The 21,003-nt window shown below is 52.2% G+C and overlaps 1 protein-coding gene across 1 annotated transcript in view; it reads left to right on the forward strand.

Moving 5' to 3' along the window:
• The window catches only part of ZCWPW2 (zinc finger CW-type and PWWP domain containing 2), a 1,218,481-nt gene that overhangs the window by 984,706 nt on the left and 212,772 nt on the right, over positions 1-21,003 (forward strand). Inside the window, exon 8 of the mRNA XM_085629962.1 lies at positions 14,688-14,708. Within this exon, the coding sequence (XP_085486088.1) occupies positions 14,688-14,708 (21 nt within the window). The remainder of the gene's footprint in view (positions 1-14,687; positions 14,709-21,003) is intronic.

The following is a 21,003-nucleotide window of genomic DNA, read 5'->3' on the forward strand; positions in this document are numbered from 1 at the left end:
ACTCGTACCCGGGAAATCCTCCTTACAAAGCAGCAAGTACGATTCGTACAGAAATTCCATTTCCGTACGATTCGTAAAAAACGACGTGTGGCTAAGAGCGTGGGTACGGTCCGTACCACGCGTACCCCTACATCACCACTACAATGGTGGTACGGACCGTACCCACGCCCTCAGAGCGTGGGTACGGTCCGTACCACGCGTACCCCTACATCACCACTACAATGGTGGTACGGACCGTACCCACGCCCTCAGAGCGTGGCCGTGTGTACGGTCCGTACCACCATTGTAGTGGTGATGTAGGGGTACGTGTGGTATGGACCTTACCCACACCCTCAGAGCGTGGGTACGGTCCGTACCACCATAGTAGTGGTGACGTAGGGGTACGCGTGGTACAGACCGTACCCAACCTATGAATGCGGGGGTACGGACCGCATCACCCGTACCCCTAGGGCACCAGTACATTTGTGATACAAGGCGTACACACGCCACGAATGTTGGCTTAGGGCCTGGTGCAGCATATAACCAGTATATTGGGGTGTGTGTATGCCCAGGACAGCAGTGTACTGCACCAAGGGGGTGGGTGGGTGGATGGGTGGCTGCCTAGGATTCCCAGCAGGGGACAAAGACATGTGAGGTGTGGGTGCAGAGGAATACCAGCAGTGGACAGAGACATGGGAGGGGTGGGTGCCTATCACTCCCAGCAGTAGACAGAGACATGTGAGGGGTGGGTGCCTATCACTCCCAGCAGTGGACAGAGACATGTGAGGGGTGGGTGCCTATCACTCCCAGCAGTAGACAGAGACATGTGAGGGGTGGGTGCCTATCACTCCAGCAGTGGATAGAGACATGGGAGGGGTGGGTGCCTATCACTCCCAGCAGTAGACAGAGACATGTGAGGGGTGGGTGCCTATCACTCCCAGCAGTGGACAGAGACATGTGAGGGGTGGGTGCCTATCACTCCCAGCAGTGGACAGAGACATGTGAGGGGTGGGTGCAGAGGAATACCAGCAGTGGACAGAGACATGTGAGGGGTGGGTGCCTATCACTCCCAGCAGTAGACAGAGAAATGTAAGGGGTTGGTGCCTATCACTTCCAGCAGTGGACAGAGACATGGGAGGGGTGGGTGCCTATCACTCCCAGCAGTAGACAGAGACATGTGAGGGGTGGGTGCCTATCACTCCCAGCAGTAGACAGAGACATGTGAGGGGTGGGTGCCTATCACTCCCAGCAGTGGACAGAGACATGTGAGGTGTGGGTGCCTATCACTCCCAGCAGTAGACAGAGACATGTGAGGGGTGGGTGCCTATCACTCCCAGCAGTGGACAGAGACATGTGAGGGATGGGTGCCTATCACTCCCAGCAGTGGACAGAGAAATGTGAGGGGTGGGTGCCTATCACTCCCAGCAGTGGACAGAGACATGTGAGGGGTGGGTGCCTATCACTCCCAGCAGTGTTCAGAGACATGTGAGGGGTGGGTGCCTATCACTACCAGCAGTGGACAGAGACATGTGAGGGGTGGGTGCCTATCACTACCAGCAGTGGACAGAGACATGTGAGGGGTGGGTGCCTATCACTCCCAGCAGTGGACAGAGACATGTGAGGGGTGGGTGCCTATCACTACCAGCAGTGGACAGAGACATGTGAGGGGTGGGTGCAGAGGAATACCAACAGTGGACAGAGACATGTGGGGGTGGGTGCCTATCACTCCCAGCAGTAGACACAGAAATGTGAGGGGTGGGTGCCTATCACTCCCAGCAGTGGACAGAGACATGTGAGGGGTGGGTGCCTATCACTCCCAGCAGTGGACAGAGACATGTGAGGGGTGGGTGCCTATCACTACCAGCAGTGGACAGAGGCATGTGAGGGGTGGGTGCCTATCACTACCAGCAGTGGACAGAGACATGTGAGGGGTGGGTGCCTATCACTCCCAGCAGTAGACAGAGACATGTGAGGGGTGGGTGCAGAGGAATACCAGCAGTGGACAGGGACATGTGAGGGGTGGGTGCCTATCACTCCCAGCAGTAGACAGAGACATGTGAGGGGTGGGTGCAGAGGAATACCAGCAGTGGACAGAGACATGTGAGGGGTGGGTGCCTATCACTACCAGCAGTGGACAGAGACATGTGAGGGGTGGGTGCCTATCACTACCAGCAGTGGACAGAGACATGTGAGGGGTGGGTGCCTATCACTCCCAGCAGTGGACAGAGACATGTGAGGGGTGGGTGCCTATCACTACCAGCAGTGGACAGAGACATGTGAGGGGTGGGTGCAGAGGAATACCAGCAGTGGACAGAGACATGTGAGGGGTGGGTGCCTATCACTCCCAGCAGTAGACAGAGACATGTGAGGGGTGGGTGCCTATCACTCCCAGCAGTAGACAGAGACATGTGAGGGGTGGGTGCAGAGGAATACTAGCAGTGGACAGAGAAATGTGAGGGGTGGGTGCCTATCACTCCCAGCAGTAGACAGAGACATGTGAGGGGTGGGTGCCTATCACTCCCAGCAGTGGACAGAGACATGTGAGGGGTGGGGGCCTATCACTCCCAGCAGTGGACAGAGACATGGGGGTGTGTACATCATTATCAGATGACCAAAACTCCATGGGTGTATGTACGCATCCCTAATTTTCCACTATGTTGATAGTGCCATAACAACACATCACTGACAGCAGTGTCCCACTCCCATGAGGATGGATGTCTTTTCCCCACTGCATGACACACCACACGTGGGTGTGAGGACAAATGACACATGCATACCCACCCCTGGCGGATGCAGCACAATACACACACAGAGACCATGCCACAAGACTGTATAGTCATGTCAATGCCTACTAAACTAAGAGAGCCAAAGGGAACACACACTGTCACACACATCCCAGGACTGATAGGAATGTACAGGCGCTGGGACAGCCACCAAGATGTTGTCTCTCATGGAAGGAATAGGGTGGAGTTCCCACAGATACAATGCCCACAATTGTGAATCAGGTGCCCAAATACCCTGCAGAACAAGTACCATATGTGTGCTAGGCTGGGATTACACACATGCATAGTGCGTAAAAGGGAGAATTTCTCCATGAAGGCATGGCAACATACTCAATACACAAGTACAGTGACTAGCAAGGATGGCACAGACGATGGAGCCGGAGACATTGCTGAGCAGGCATGGCCATAGTTGAAGGGATCCGTCACCAACAAAGGGAATGTATACACAGGTCAGCACAACAATTGTGCAACTCTCTGCAGGGAAGATGTCAGGTGCCACGGAGGAAGGGACACTCCTTGGTACAATGTCTCAAAAAACAAATAACACACACGACCAAAGATCCTTTGCAGAGACCTTGTGATGGCACGCAGATCCCATGGTCCAACTCATGACCATCAGACTCGAACCTTTGCCCGAAACATAACACATTACCACAACCCCAACTGCTGGAGCATCAGCACCAACATCAATACCTGAAATGCAATTGTGTTCAAAGTAAAAAGAAAATGCTTTAATCAGCATAAAATAATATTTTGTAAAGAACACTATATACAAAGGCCAATGGCCAGTCCAGAATAGAAGTCCTTGGGGGGGACACATGGGCATGCGTCTCCCCTAGCTTGCCTGCACATTTGAACCCTCAGGTTCGTCGACTGGGGGGAGGGGCATCATGTGGGGAAGGACCAGGCACCGCAGGGACAGGAGGTGTAAGGGTAGGTGTGGTGGGTGCAGGGACGGACGCCTCCACCACAAGGGGTGGGGAAGCGCCAAAGGTGGAGGTGAGCTTGGCGCTGCACACTTCTGCCAGGGCGTCCAGAGTATCCCCTGCACCGGAAGAAACCACAGGCACAAAGGAGGGGGGGGTCAGAGGGATGGGGTGCAGCGCTACTGGGGGAGGGGGTGGACATGGGGGGGACTCAACTCCCCTACCCGGGGAGTGCCTTGCCCGTTTGCGGGCTGCTGACCCAGTGGGGCTGAGGCCCAGCACAGACATGTAGCTCTCCTTGTCTGACTGTGTGGCAGGGGAGCCAAGGGGAGTTCCTTTGGAGGAACTGGGTAGTGAGGCATGCAGACTGCATTGCAGACTCAGACTGTGGCTGCATGTATGCCTGTGTGCCCCAGACCCAGTGGGTGTGCCTTTATCCCCCTGAGTGTGCGTGCCAGGAGGTGTGTGCTTGCCCTTACGTGTTGGTGTGCTGCCTGTGTCTGGTGGGGTGAGTGCTTGGGAATGTCTGGGTGTGCATGGGACAGGCATGGGAGTGGGAAGTGTGGATGGGGCTGGGGTAGGGGGGGACGAAGTGCTGCAGGAGACTCACTGCTGCCGTCAGTTAAGAGTCCATGGACCTCAGCAACACCCGTTGGTCAGACATCGCTGCTGACATGCCCTCCATGAACGATACCATCTGTGTCAGCAGTCTGGTGTGGCCATGGAGGACATTCAGCATCGATGTCTGGCCAACCTGCAACTGCCGCTGAATGTCCACAGACTCTGCAGTGAGGGCAGCAGGGGTGACAGGGGCAGGGGGTGCGGTGCCTGGCACGAAGGAGACATGGTGGTGCCCTGCACGGACAGAAGGGACCGGAGCAACTGGGAGGGCGGTGATGGGAATGGAGGAGGCGGTGACAGATGTTGTGCTGCTGCCAGGTGTTGTAGCAGCCTCCGCCTCCTCGAGGAGTTCAGCCTCGGACCCGTCATCGTCGTAGTCGGTGTCGCCACCAGACAGGTCCTCCGCCTGACTTCCCTCGCCCTCCGTGCCACTTGCTCCCGCAGACCCGCCAGCAGTGGTGGCACCGGTGCTGGATCCCTCCTCCAGGTCCATGCAGGTGTCTCCCTCGGTGTCCTCCGATGATGCTGTGGGCAAGGTGAAGATACAGAAAATAATCAGTCACCTGTATAGATCTGATACATGAGTCCAAACAAAATAGGTCACAGTGCATATCAGGCAATGCATCATGAGTAACATCTAGATTACTCCGCACATATGTAAGCCCTGCACTCCACAGTTGGTTGACCCACCATGCCACTTGGAAACAAGGAAAAATAGGACACAACAGCAAATAACTTGATATCGAAATATACTGAGAAGCTAGTATCTGGGAACAGTTGAGCACAGCAATACTAGGAAGGCATGCCACCTCTTGTTTACTGTGAACAAAACAGTATTGGTGCACCCAAGGCTAAATAACAGACCTCAATTCTGAAGGTGTTCCCACACTCAGAGACCTGTAAGTACCTTGGAAACCCAAACCAAATACATTGTGATCCCTTGGGAATCACACCACTTTACACAATCTACATGTTTAGAATGTGTGAATGTGCCACTTTGTGACCAGAACCCACATGTGCCTGTATAAAAGAAGTCACACAAGGCGGTGCACACACAACTACATTTACACAGTCATTGTATGAGCTGCCATCCTTATTCAAAGAAGCCACTGTTAGAAAGAAATGGGGTTTCAGTAAGTACATATACATGGCACCATGGCGGTCTGGATGACTTGACACTCATAAGTTGGTATCAGCAACAACCAAGGACTTACCCAAATGCCACCACACTGTGGGAACATGTATATGTATAATCTGAAAAACAGTCTAATTTGAACTGTGCCTTTCTTTAAAATGTGCCAGCGTGTCCCCTGAAAGTGTAAAGGTGGTTTCTTGTGCACTTCCTTGGGAGACATCTGTCATGCAGGCCCATTATTGTCCTTCACAACAAAACATCAAAGTCAAGCATTGAAAACATGAAGACATGTTGACAAGTGTAGTGAGTGCCAAGGTACAAGACTTCTTGACTAACAACTTGAATCATGCCACCTGTCACATGGCCATCCGTACCATGATGACACAGTTGGCAACACATCTGACCCACTGCCTGTCATGTGGAGTGGCACACATGTCCAAACACAGGATAATGCATAAGCTAATGGGCCTGCAATTGTGTCGGAATAAGGCACACCTGCACTGAGGAGACACCCTCATGGCAAGCAAGAATGTCCACACAGATGTCAGCACACAAAGACCAAACTACGTAGCATCTGGACCACACACTGGTGCCAATAATGGATGAGCCGGAATCATGTATTTAAACTTTTGACACATGCTGCAAAGCACAAACATTAAACCCTGCACAACATCACTGGGTCACCGCATGTTGAGTGTCTGTCCAGACAATTATCACACACAGGTCAGACCTGGCAAGGAAACATAAGGTTTGGACATGTAGGCCTCGCCCGTACAAACCCCCCATACCTGAGACAATGTGATTGAGACAGATCAAGAAGTTACACCTCTTAATCTGGGTTTACTAAAATGTGCATCAAGAATTCCAAAATGTACTCCACATCACCTCGTGAGGCTGCCAACACATATTTGTGACAAACAACCATCAACAGACAGTTGTAAATAGACAGACAGGCACTGCCCAGTGTGAGGATGCACAAGCCAAATGGGGTCACCCTGTCCAGTGGACCCATGTAGCACACTTTAGATAAATACAAATGAGGCCAGGGAACAATGCCACAGAGGCCAACCTATGCTGAACACACAGAGAATGGGCACAGTGTTGGATGACACACATGATTCCGAGGCAAGGGTGTCTCAGGGGACTGTAGTGGGCACACTGCTCCATGGTCCTGGAATGATCTGACTGTAACATGAGCAACTGTCCCGGCACTATGAATATCTCCCACTCATGCACATCATGTCTGAGGCCACAACATCGGTAATGCATGCTGCAAGTCTGTTCATTTGAAACCTCACACTCCTATGTTGAGACTCAGCATCAGTGCCAACAAATATGGACCCCCAAATGACTGAACAGGACAGGGCACAGGCAAGGTACCAACACATGTCACAGACCACCCACACACATGATGCAGAAAGCAATGTGCACTTGGATTAACTGGCAGCCTAGATGACCATGTGCAATAGTGATTACACACAGACCAGAGAACACATGTCAAGGAGGGGAAGGGAGGAAGAACAGCACCGGTTGACTTGGGGGAACAGGATATGCACTGCACATATAAACCCTGGCAGAGTATCAAGGCGACTGAGCACTTCCAAAAGCTGGTGACACACAACAAACACACATGTACCTACCCCTCCTTGCTGCTGTATCTCCTGTAACCGCCTATCCATGTAAGGGAAGACCACCACCAGGACACGCCTCATCTGGTGGGTCAGGCGTCGGCGCCCGCCGTGGGGGCATGGAGGTGAGTCCTTCAGCAGGACTCGGGCGATTCTCCGGGTCCAGCACCGGATGTCGTGCCACCGTTTTCTTACTTGGGCTAGGCGCCGACTGCGACCCTCCACCGATCTCACGGCCCTGACGGCCCGCTTCCAGATCTCCCCCTTCGCGTAGGCAGTTACCTGTGAGGATGACAAAGTGAAACAACATCACTACACCTGCTCCATGTCAGAGATACACACATTTGAACATCTTTGATATGTTGAACAGGGCATAGGATGCTGCCAAGGAATAGCATCTTTGTCATATGGACATTGGCCTCTGTGGAAGCCCTAATGCACTACATGGCATATAAAGTACACAGGTGGCATGAGGGGTGGGACACACTCCATGATCATGGCACACACTGTGCATCACAAGCAACACCAGGCTGATGGACAGCACCTCCAAGCAGTTACATGCCCCAGGCCACTGACGCAACCTCAGCAGAGTACACAGACACACACAGGCACAGATCAATCACATGCCATTGGCAACAGCAGATACAAACCTCACTCTGCACATGTGCCACTTGCCTGTGGGGTGTCACAGGTGTGGGTCTAGCTCAGCAAGTCAGACACACAGGACGGCTTACTTCTCACATCAGATGGGTAGAGCTGTTGCCTCCTCCATGCAGCTGTGGTGCAACACTTCACATAGACACTCACCCACTTGACAAGGAACATTCACACACATCAATGTCCAGGGGGCGTACACATCACTTGGACATTCTCACCACACCTCCACTCAACTCACACACATCTGTGGGTACAGTCACCTGTCACACCGGGGGGACCACTGAATCACCTCAGGACTATAGCCAAAAAATGCCACAAAGGATTAGCCAGGCTGAATGTGTCATGCACTATGCAGTGAATGTCACAGTAAGCACAATGCAAGTGAGGAGTGCACACATCAACTACATCATGCTCTGCATGGGAGACATAAGCCATTCCCCCCCCTGGGACCCACTCTAAACAACATTGCATGTCTGTGACACCTGGACACAATACCAGAAGTGACAGTCACAAAAAAAGTGCACAGTCAAAGCTAGTGGAGTCAGCACTCACCTGCTCCCCTGGTCTCCCACACAGGCTGGTGTACTGTGGGAGGATGACATCCAGCAATGCCTCATTCTCCTCCTGGGTGAATGGCTGGGCCCTCTCCACAGACCTTGACATGGTGCCAGAGGAAGCACAGACAGCAGCAGTGTTGTCGACAGGAAAGTTGTGCAGGCAAGTGCCCTCTCATGGGTTCTGGCTGACTTATATCTGTCTTGCTGAGGGGCATTCATTTGGAGGAGTACATAGTGATTGGTCAGATTCATTCGCATCTTACGTTTACTCCAATCCCTTTCCACATACACCAGTGACAGCATTTGCATCGTTCAAATTTTGAGCATCATGTCAAGTCAACAACCACTTTGCAACATTGTATTTTGTGGCCAACTGACTTTTCCAGGCCACCTGATGGAACAATGTGAACTGAAAACTCTGGACCCGATTCACAGAATTAACTTAAGACAAAATCCTAAACTTACTACTTTTGGTATTCACAGAAGTTAGGATTTTGTCTTAAGTTTGTCTTAAGACAAACTTAAGACAGACTTAAGACAGACTTAAGACAAACTTAAGACAAACTTAAGACAAACTTAAGACAGACTTAAGTCAGACTTAAGACAGACTTAAGACAGACTTAAGACAAAATCCTAACTTAAGTCTGTCTTAAGTCTGTCTTAAGTCTGTCTTAAGTTTGTCTTAAGTCTGTCTTAAGTTTGTCTTAAGTCTGTCTTAAGTCTTTCTTAAGTCTGTCTTAAGTTTGTCTTAAGACAAACTTAAGACAAAATCCTAACTTCTGTGAATACCAAAAGTAGTAAGTTTAGGATTTTGTCTTAAGTTAGTTCTGTGAATCGGGCCCTCTGTATCCATGACAACCAGCATGCATATAGTGCCTAATACTTGTCCCTTATGTGTCCCCTATGTAATTTTCAAATCCACACACAGGTACGGTGCGTTTCACACGTACCCCTATGGCACCAGTTGCACAGTGCCTTTGACACGTACGTGTATGCACTGGTAGCACACGTACCCGTACCTGTACTACCAGTGCCTACAGCTATGTGTACTACCAGTGCGTACACGTACGTGTAGGCACTGGTAGTACACGTACAGGTACGTGTACTACCAGTGCCTACACGTACGTGTAGGCACTGGTAGTACACGTACGGGTACGTGTACTACCAGTGCCTACAAGTACGTGTACTACCAGCGCCTACATGTACGTGTACCACCAGTGCCTACCCGTACGTGTACGCACTGGTAGGACACGTACCCGTACGTGTACTACCAGTGCCTACACGTACGTGTACGCACTGGTAGTACACGTACATGTAGGCACTGGAAGTACACGTGCGTGTGTAGGGTCCGTACCACACGTGCTCCTACGGCACCACTACTATAGTGATACGGACGTGTATTTTGTGGCCAACTGACTTTTCCAGGCCACCTGATGGAAAAATTTGAACTGAAAACTCTGTATCCATGACAACCAGCATGCATATAGTGCCTAATACTTGTCCCTTATGTGTCCCCTATGTAATTTTCAAATCCACACACAGGTACGGTGTGTTTCACACGTACCCCTATGGCACCAGTTGCACAGTGCCTTTGACACGTACGTGTACGCACTGGTAGTACATGTACCCGTACGTTTACTACCAGTGCCTACACGTACGTGTACTACCAGTGCGTATACGTACGTGTAGGCACTGGTAGTACAGGTACGTGTACTACCAGTGCCTACACGTACGTGTACTACCAGCGCCTACACGTACGTGTACCACCAGTGCCTACCCGTACATGTACGCACTGGTAGGACACGTACCCATACGTGTACTACCAGTGCCTACACATACGTGTCCACACTGGTAGTACACGTACGGGTACGTGTACTATCAGTGCCTACACGTACGTGTACTACCAGTGCCTACACGTACGTGTACGCACTGGTAGTACATGTACGTGTAGGCACTGGTAGTACACGTACGTGTGTAGAGTCCATACCACGCGTGCTCCTACGGCACCACTACTATAGTGATACGGACCGTACTTGTACGGTCCGTACCACGCGTGCTCCTATGGCCACACAACTCTAGTGATACGGACCGTACACACGCCCTCAGAGCGTGTGTACGGTGCACTTCACACGCTTACACTGTTGATAGGATGCGCGCACGAAAGGAATGGAGGTCTCAGACTCGCACAAGGATGTACATGAAGTCATTGTCATTTCTGTCCTACATGTGCAGGGCCTAGGTGTGTCAAGCAGTGATATTGCACATGTCTCCTCATGTATTTGCACAATTGATGTGTGATGACCTGTGTACACATGTAATGTGTGATGGGGCACTATGTGGCACACTTCCCCTTAACACTTTGCACATGTGTGCATGTAGTACAAATGTGTCAAGCACAGCATCACTGGTATGGAACAGTCACCACCAGCCGCAACTGTCCCCTGATGCCAGGGACAGGGACACTAACAACTGACATTTAACGACCAGCGTGCCTATGTGACTATGTCATGTGTGTGTCATATGTTCCCATTAGCTTGCTGTTGGTGTTCCGTCAACTGCATCTGCTGTTGCTGCATCCAACATGTGTCTGTGTGTAGATGGGCATGGCACACATCTACGCACACCATGCCACATGTGTCTGTAACGTGTGTCTGTATGCATCAAACTTGATATTTTGACATGAGGACATATCTGTGTCGTCTCAATGTCTGTGTTTTCTGTTTTCACGTGTACCCCTTCATCGCAATGTGTGTGATCTGTACATTTGACATTCCATGTGATCTGTGCGTCTAGCTTGCCGTCAGCTGTCTGTATGAGATGACATCCTTCAAATGCTGATATGTGGATGTATGTCACTCTTGTGATGTCTCTGGCTGTTCACTGACACTGGCCCACAGCTCGTTTCAGGGCATGTCATGTAGACTTGACAATCAACGGGTGTAGCTGGCTTTTCGTAGGAGTATCACCTGGCTGGCATACGTGTCCTGGATGTATTGCACAGACCAGACTCTGTATTTAGAAGATGTGTATTAGCAGTTGAGCATGGGCTCAGTTCATTGACATTGATGTTGTTATGTTCTCACTCTTCGTTATTCATTCCAATTTTCTGCAGGGCACCGCCTGTCCCCAGACCAATGCCAGACTTGGGTGCCATGAGGGAACGTGACTGCATACGCCGTTACAGATTCACCCAACGGTTGATTGAGGACCTGACAAACAGGCTGGCACCACACCTCCAACCGCGACACAGGTATCCTACTGTGCTGACCCCCAAGATGAAGGTGATGGCAGCCCTACATTTTTTTGCCACAGGTACGTTTCAATTGACGATAGCTGATGTTGGTGGGATGTCACAGACAATGTTCAGCCGTGTCCTGCGTGATGTTTTGGGGCAGCCATGTTGGAGCACCTTGATGAATTCATCAAATTTCCAACTCCTGAGGAGTTGACAGATGTCAAGGGTGATTTCTATGTCCTGGGAGGGATGCCCCATGTCATTGGGTCCATTGATGGGACACATGTGGCTTTGGTACCACCACAGGCACAGGAGCAAGCCTATCGCAACCGTAAACATTACCACTCTATAAATGCCCTTGTGGTGTGTCTTGCTAACATGCTGATTTCCCATGTCTGTACACGTTTTCCAGGGTCAGCACACGATGCCTACATCATGAGGCGTAGCAGGGTGCCACAAATGATGCTGCGGCTGCACAATGAACGAGCATGTCTTGTTGGTGGGTATACTCTGTCCTGTGTTTTGCGGCATCTTTGTATCTTACGGCATCTCCTGACCCACTTTTTTACATGATGTTTCCATGTAGGGGACTCTGGCTATCCCAACATGGCTTGGCTGATGACGCCTCTCCGCAACCCAAGATCAGCTGCAGATCACCGGTACAACAATGCACACGGGCAGACCAGGCGAGTGATTGAGAGGACGTTTGGCCTCCTGAAGAGCCGATTCCGGTGCGTTCACAAGACAGGCGGGTCCCTCCCATATGCACCGGCAAAGGTCTGCAAAATCTTCCTTGTGTGCTGCATGCTGCACAACATGGCAGTGGAGAAGGCAGTGCCACTCATCCTGGAGCAGCATGAGAAGGAACATCCACCCGTGGAGGGTGAAGGGCTTGGTCACGAGGCAAGTGAGGAGGAGGAGGAGGATATCCGGAGTCAGCTCATACGCAACTTCTTCTCATAATGGTGAGTCACTGGGTCTGAGTGTGCACGCTTGGAGCCTTGTGTGGCATGTGTTGCAATGTGTGTGTCCAGCTGACTGTATGCTAAGTGACTTAGTTGTGTGTTCTGATGTGTCACTCGAGTGATGATGTCATTCCACTCATTTTAGCTGTGACCCTAATTATTCTAATCAAATGGTGACAACATTATTCCTTTAGAGTAAATGTCCATGTATCCGGATAACAATCTTTTAGCTGACTTCTTGTGTGTCTGTCATCCACAGGTTCTTGCGCATGTTGTCTGGTCGTGTCATCGTTGGCCTCCTGCTATTCCTCATTAGTATTGCAACGTGTGCTGAATCAGCGTTCCATGCACGGACATGGCGAAAAGTCATTTTGAGTGAGGATTGCAGCAAGGCATTTTGGGGTTGTTACGTGTTTGGAATGTGTGGGGACTGCTCCTGTGCATTTTGGGTTACCATGCATACATGTCAATTCACCATGGGGCACATGACATGTAGCATGACTCCCATGAATTGATAGTCAAACTTCGTAACAGTCATCTCTAATGGTTTGTGGATTCTGATGAAGGCATCAATTTGTGTATAACTTCCCTCAGAAACATACGGGATGCTACGGGTGGACATGGTGCGGGACATCCCCATAACAGGCTCAATGGGGAATTGCAGCCTCTCCGTCTGCAGAAGGGGGTGGTTGGCTCATCCCCTTAACTTGTGTGCCAGGCCATTTGGATTTACTACATCTGTGTTGTGAAGGGGGTGTCCAGTGTAGGTCCCACATGTTCAGCCAAATGACCTGTGTGTCAGTTCATATTGATGCATTTCCCTTAGTGTGAGCCTGAGTAATAAAGGGGTTCCTCACCCTCCAAGGTGCCTCATCTTTGTCAATGCAGGTCTCTTGCCACTTTGCATGCGTCATCTCTGGCATAGTTTTCAAAGATTGTGCATATGAGTCTATGTGTAGTTTGGCTACATGCATGCAGTTCTTCATGGGTTAGAATCTCGATTGTGCATGAAGTCCATGGTTGTGTATGTATTTGGGCATGTTGGTCCCCACGACGGGCTGTCAACGCCTGCTGAGGGTGTGTCTCCTGTGCGCGGCTCTGCCTTCTGTTTCCTGATCCTGTGTCAGTCATCTTTGGTGATTGTGCATCCATTTTCTCTGGGTGTGCCATGGGTAACCGGACACTCCTTCCTTTACATACGCCTGTTGCAGTTGTCCTTTCTGACATCCTTGTCTTTGTGTGCTACTTTTGGCATAGTTTCCAGGACCTGCTGCTGCGGCCCCTGCAGCAGGGGCCCACAAAGTGGCGGGATTCGGCAACACACACACCTCAAAGATGCTCCTCCCTGCCTCCCTCCGCCCATTCATTTGGCTGTCATCATCTTGTCTGTGCCACTGTTGGGTCCACGCGGTGCCAAAGGCAGGACCGTCAGCACATGCAATGTGCACATTGCACGACCCTCATGTCCTTGCATGACCCACATCACACTACAGTCTGATGTTGTAGCCACCCTCCAAGCAATGTCTATCCGAAACTCAACCGCCTGCTCTCAGGCATACCCTAAGCGCACACAAGACACCTTTGCATGCTGAGTGTGCAACTCCAACTGCCTACACAGCGCTGCCCCACCTTCCAGGCCCTGTCACACCAACCAGATCATGTCCCTCCTGCTCCACACCGGCTCCGTCCACCAGCAAGGCCATGGGAGTGGGACTCAAGCCTTCAGCATGTGGTATAGTGGCGTCATCTGGCACATGGCCCAGGGATCATCTCTCAGCGTGTCAATCTTCAATGTGTCCAGGACCCCCCTCCCCACCATCACATGCGCACACAACTTCATCATCATGTCGTATGCCATTGACACCCAGGTGCTCCTCACCCTCACCAAAGACACAGCCATTGCCAGTTCCAACATTCAAGAAGGCATGAGGTCCGTGGATGAATGGCTGAACATCAGCCACCTGAGGCTGGACTTGTACAGGACTGAGGTAAGCATCTGAGGATTGTCCCCTTACAGCTGGCTCAACTCCTTGTGTCCCACCCGCAGGGGCCCTACACAAGCACCCAGTGGCCACGCACACAAGATGGTGTGCATCATGGATTTGTCACTCACATTTGCCATGCAAATCACCAGCATCTGTACCTCATGCTGCAACACCCTCTGCATGATGCACATGATCCTCAGATAGATCCACTCTAAGGAAAGACAGACCATCCCCCAGGTCCACGACACCAGCCGTGTCAACTACTGCCCCGCCCTCTACGGAGCAAGTACATCCAAACTCACAGGGAACTTGTCCACATCCAGGGTGCATCTGCACAACTCAGCTTCAACATCCCGCACCCCATCAACATCACCGTCCACCTGAGATAGCTGCAAGGGATCACTGTGTGCTGCAGGATGACCTTCACACTCCTCACACACACTCAGGAGGCAGTCAACAACCCCAGACCCCAAAATCAACCTTGTACGTCTGTCATCCAAGACCCCGTTGGCCCAACTCTATGCACCCAAACCTGGCCTGGCCACCATTCTTCACATCCACAACACTCCAGCATGAAGAGATGGTTCTCACGCATGGACAAACATACCTGGGACTCCCTCCCCGGGAACCTCCACATGAGCCATGACCTCTAGGCCTTCATCATCCTCTTCCTGATTGGTGTGTCCGCACAGTATTTCAAGCCCCCCCCTCAGCAGCTTGAGGCCATCACGGGTGAGTATTGGGCTCCCAGGTAGTATCGGACGATACATTGTGAGCCATGTGTGTCCTGTACTGGACTCAGATCCCAGGGTATGGATGGATGGAGTTAGTTCAACACTCAGGCATAGTTTGACATTTATCCACACGTATGTTGTGGACTAATGCAAAATGACTGCAACATCTCATGACAAAAAAATAGTTTTATTCTCGGTGGGGTGCGTGTTTTGGTAGAAAAAATAAGATGCTCTACCGGGTGCATAGAATCCCAAGTTCACAAGGGGAGATGGGATCCTTGGCATTTAAAGTCATCAGAGTCCAGACCACAGTGTTTGTCATCATTGGTCAGACTGTGACCAGCAAGTCCATGTGGCAGAGAATGTCAGTGAATGATGTGCTGCTGATGACCTGGGAGATGTGGATGGTCCGCTGCCTCTCACGGTCTTTTCCGTGGACGACCCACCTTCCTACGGGGACCCTCAGATGCAGGCCTTGACGATGTTTGGGACGCTCCGTCGGACAAATCCTCCTCCTCCTCCTCCTCCCTCCCTGTGGCTGGTGCTGGTCTGCGCCTGGTGTCACAGGGAGGGTTGCCCATGTTGTCGGCGATCCGACGGAGTGAATGGCTTATGTCCCTTTGTACCGCCAGGAGCTCAGCCAGTCTTGCCTTCATCCGTCCTTGGTGTTGTTGTTGACTGGCTTGTTGCTCGGCCTGCGGATTCTTAATGTGGAGAAGTGTGGCTCAATGATTAGAGCGGCAGACCCTGATGCAGAGGTCTAGCCCGGGACCAGGGTTCAATTCCCTGCCTCGGCGGGTCTTGGGCTCAAAAATTCCACGGACCTGATAATTCTCGCCTCGGTGCCATTCCAATCATGGAGTCCCACTCTGCAACTCTGGGCAATAGCTTGCTTAATCTCCACAACGGCCCCCACAACGCTAAGGATGCCTGGCCTCCACCTTGGGGGTGCCCAGGAGTGGACGCCTCACAGGGAAAGCCAGGATGGGTTCCACAGCGGTATTCGTACAAGCGCCTTGAGACCCTTGTGGGTGAGTAGTGCGCTATACAAGTATCAATTTACAATGTCTGTGAGGGTCGCCACTACCTGACTGATGGCCCTGGTGTCACGCCGGTATGCCTCCGTGATGTTGCGTACATGTGACATACCGGTCCCTTCAGCTTTCTGGTCAGGTTCTCGCCTCCCCCTGCCTCCACTCCCACCACCCCCGCCCACACGAGCCTGGCCTGCCGCTGTGGGCACATCGGGTCTACGGGACCCCTGAGGGATGGCAGTGTCGGTGTTGGCTGCCTCCTCCTGGGTGCTCGGCGAACCTTGTCCCTCCAGGTCAGACTGGCTCAGTTGTTCAGTGTGGGAAGGGCTACTGTGTGTCTCCTGGGATGTGGCAGGAATGGGGGTGGTGGTTGGCACAGATGTACCTGAAGCAGGTGCTGCAGGGGCTTGTACACCAGAGGGGCCAGGTGGGTTGGGGTCATCCGCGGAGTGTTGTGAGGTGTCGCTGCCGGTGGGATCAGGTTCCTCCCGAGCCTGGGACTGTGGTACTTCCCCCCCATTGTTGGGGGGAGATCCATGACGTTGCCCTGTGTGTGAGAGAGAGACAATGTTAATGCTGTTTAATGCGACATCCATGTTTCATACATATTCTATTTGCCACAGTTCCTTCAGGTAGTTGTATGTGCCTAGCATTCACATCAATGTTCACTTGTGGATGGGTATGTTGCAGGGGACTGATTGAAATGTTCTCCAGGGTGTTTGACATGTCGAATTTGGGCTTGGATGCTTCTTTGGCTGTGGCTTGATCTTGTTGTGTCACATGTCCATTGTGAGAGTGGGTAACTCCATTGGCTGCCCCGGGGGTGTGTGCTTGTGTAAGGGGTGAGTGATCATCCCTCAGCCCGACGCTGTTCAACATCCACATGGCCCCCCTCACACAAGTGGCCCGCCACCACAACCTCAAAAACATCTCCTACGCCGACGACACCAAGCTCATCCTCTCCCTCACCAAGAACCCTCACACCGCCAAAACAAACATCCACAAGGGCTGAGGGCCATCGCCGACTGGATGCAGAACGGCCATCTGAAACAAAACTCGGACAAGACGGAGGTCCTCATCCTGGGACCCACACCCTCAGCCTGGAACGACTCCTTGTGGCCGATCGCTCTGGGGACAGCACCAACACCCACCCACCACGCACGCAACCTAGGATTGATCCTCGCATCCTCCCTCTCCATGTCCAAGCAGGTCAACGTCGTCTCCTCCTCCTGCTACGACACCCTACGCACGCTCCGCCGGATCGACTGGTGGATCCCGACCAAAACAAGTAGAACAGTGACACAGGCCCTCGTCAGCAGCTGACTGGACTACGGCAATGCACTCTACGCAGGACTCCCATCCAAACACCAACGGCGGCTACAACGCTTCCGAAACAACTCCGCACGACTGATCGTCAATGCCCCCCGCCACAGCCACATCACCCCCCTCCTGAGTGACCTGCACTGGCTCCACATCGACAAGAGGATCACCTTTAAGCTACACACCCACGCACACAAGGCACTCCACAACACTGGACAAGCCTACCTGAACATCAGATTCAGCTTCTACACCCCCACCAGCCAGCTCCGCTCCGGCAGCCTCGCCCTCGCAGCTATCCCCCGCATCCAACGTACGACCACCTGCGGGAGATCCTTCTCCTACCTCGCCGCCAAGACCTGGAACACCCTCCCAACCCACCTACGACTGACCCAAGACCTACTTGCCTTCAGAAGACTCCTCAAGACCTGGCTCTTCGAGCAGTAGTGGAACCCCCCCCCCCCCCCTCAGCGCCTTGAGACCCTCACAGGTAAGTAGCGCGCCTTACAAGTACCCTGATCGATTGTTGATTGATCGACGGTGCCTGCTGGTGGGTGTAGTGTGATTTGGCAGTGGGTCTCCCAGGTGATGTATCTGTCCCCCCATGGAGCATGCTGCCATGTCAGTGAGTGTGAGTTCCTGTCCTAGATATCTGAGCTTGTTGTGTTTGTGTTAGAGTTTGCAGTTGTCACAGGAGGGCCTTGTGCTGCCTACAGCAGGGCCAAGTGTCAGCTACCTTGTCAGTACTTTGCCAGTCCCTGTGCATTGCGCATGGTGCATGGGTATGTACCTGGGCCATATGGGCTGAGGGCAATGGTGTCTGTTTCTGAGTTGTACAATGTGTTTAGTGATCCCCACCCTCCCGGACATCCAGTCTTGGGTTTGTGGTTTGTGTAGGCTGGGACATGGCATGGCCTTGCTTTGTGAATGGGGCATACACATGGTAGTGGCCTGAGCATTGTTTTTGAGTGTGGTTGTGTCCGGTGAGGGCTTGGGGGTAGGTGAGTGCATTTGTTGTAGTTGGGGTGTGGATGCCTTTACCCCCATGTTACGTAAGTTGTTTGTGTACTCACCAGGCTCGGCAACTCCTTCGACTCCGTGTACTCCCACCGGCGGAAGCAGGGCCATCACCTTCTCCTCCCAGGGATGGTAATGTACTGGTCTGCGGGGCAGCCCACCTCCAGTGATGTTACTCTGGGTGTAGTCCTCGTTCATTTTGCGCTTGACTGCCCTCCGCAGATCATACCACCTGGCTTGGCATTCATTCATGGTCCTTCTGATGGGCGCAACAGCATTCACCCGATCGCCGATCCTCTGCCACATGCGTGATTTTTCGGCTATGCTGGTCTGTCTGACCAATGTTCCAAAGAGCTGTGGCTCGACTCTGATGACTTCGTTGACAAGGATGTCCAGCTCCTCCCTTGTGAACTTTGGATTCTTGTCTGTGGGCATGGTGTGGGGTGTGGGTGTGGATGGTTGTGGGTGTGTGAATGTGTAGGTGTGTGTGTGAATGTGTAGAGGGGGTATGTGTGAAGGAGGTTGTGTGAAGGTGTGTAAGTTAAGGTGTATGGGTGCAGTTGTTTGTGTGTGGTGTCTGTCAGCAGTGGGTCTGTTGCAAAGGCTCATGGTTTGTGAATGTGGGCCCTTTTTATTGATCCATTTGTGGGTGTGGCTGGGTTTGAACTTTTGGTGGGTGTGTTATGAGAGGTGGTTGTGAGTTTGGGCCTCTGTTTGCCCGTTTGGATGTGCCAGGTCAGTCTTTTAGATGTTTTTTGTGCTGTAGACGTGTTTTGTGGTGTTGTGCGAGGCGAATTGACCCTCCTTGTGCTGTTTTACATTGTCCTTGTTCTGTACGAGTAGTTTTAGCGTATGTAAGGTGCATACATACGCGATGTTGTTGTACAGTGCTCACATATGCAATGTTGTTGTACGGTTCGTACATACGCGATGCTGGGGTACGGTGGTGGGGTATGGTGCGTCCAAGTACGGGACTGGGGTGCGGCGCTGGGGTACGGTGCGTCCAAGTAGGGGCATGCTGTACAGCGCTGGGGTATGGTGCGTCCAAGTACGGGCCTGGGGTACGGTGGTGGGGTATGGTGCATACAAGTACGGTGCTGGGGTACGGTGTTGGGGTATGGGGATGGGGTAGGGCGCTGGGATAGGGCGCTGGGGTACGGTGCATCCAAGTCTGGGCCTGGGGTACGGCGCTGGGATACGGTGCGTCCAAGTAGGGGCATGGGGTACGGCACTGGGGTACGGTGCGTCCAAGTACGGGGCTGGGGTACAGTGGTGGGGTACGGTGCGTACCAGTACGAGGCTGGGGTACGGTGCGTACATGTACGGGGCTGGGGTACGGTGCATCCAAGTAGGGGCATGTTGTACGGCGCTGGGGTACGGTGCATCCAAGTACGGGCCTGGGGTACGGTGGTGGGGTACGGTGCATACAAGTACGGTGCTGGGGTACGGTGTTGGGGTACGGGGCTGGGGTAGGGTGCTGGTGTAGGGCGCTGGGGTACGGTGCATCCAAGTCCGGGCCTGTGGTACAATGGTAGGGTACGGTGCGTACAAGTAAGGGGCTGGGGTACGGTGGTGGGGTACGGTGCGTGCAAGTAAGGGGCTGGGGTACGGTGGTGGGGTACGGTGCATACATGTACGGGGTTGGGGTACGGTGGTGGGGTATGGTGCATACACGTACGGGGCTGGTGTAGAGTGCGGACATGGGGGGGTACGGTGCTGACATATGGGGGGCGGAGGGGGGGGTCTGTATGACTCGTATCCCGGGCACAAGTTTACCCGGATACGAGTGGTACGCGTTCGCTCCGTACGGGGCCTTTTCCATGTGCTTGTGTTTTCGGACGGGCGGTACGGATCGTACTTGCGCGCTCGGACTTCAGTTTTACGATTTGTACGTAAAACTGTCCGGGAACGTCTCGTAGACTTTTCCCCCCAGTGATTCGTATGTATTTTTCACGTACGAATCGTACTTCGCCGTTTGTACGGGACTTGTACGATTCGTACGTAAAAAAATAGGGATACGAGGCGTACGGTAATTCTTTTTAACGGATCGGAATCGGCACCTTTATGTATAAAAAAAATATATGTTTTACTGCAATGTACTTTTTTTAATTAATATATCTTTACTAAACATATTTTTATAACTGTTTTAATTATCATTTTAAAATGTTATAATTCACAAACATTCCCACTAAACACTATATAAATATTTTAAGTCCACAAAACTATACACATATATAACTTACTATTTCCACTCCACTTAGGGACCGATTCCGATCTCGCTCGGAAGGGCTCCGAATGCGATCCGGCCGGAAAAAGTACGAGCCGTACACGTGTTTTCCATCCGACTCGTACAGCTTTACGAGCGAGCAAGTACGATGCTAACAAAGCGAAATTTGCCGACCGAAACGTTTCCGGGTCCGAACCGCTCCG

The sequence above is a fragment of the Triturus cristatus genome, chromosome 10 (assembly GCF_964204655.1).
Source record: "Triturus cristatus chromosome 10, aTriCri1.1, whole genome shotgun sequence".
In the NCBI taxonomy this organism is placed as follows: Eukaryota; Metazoa; Chordata; class Amphibia; order Caudata; family Salamandridae; genus Triturus; species Triturus cristatus.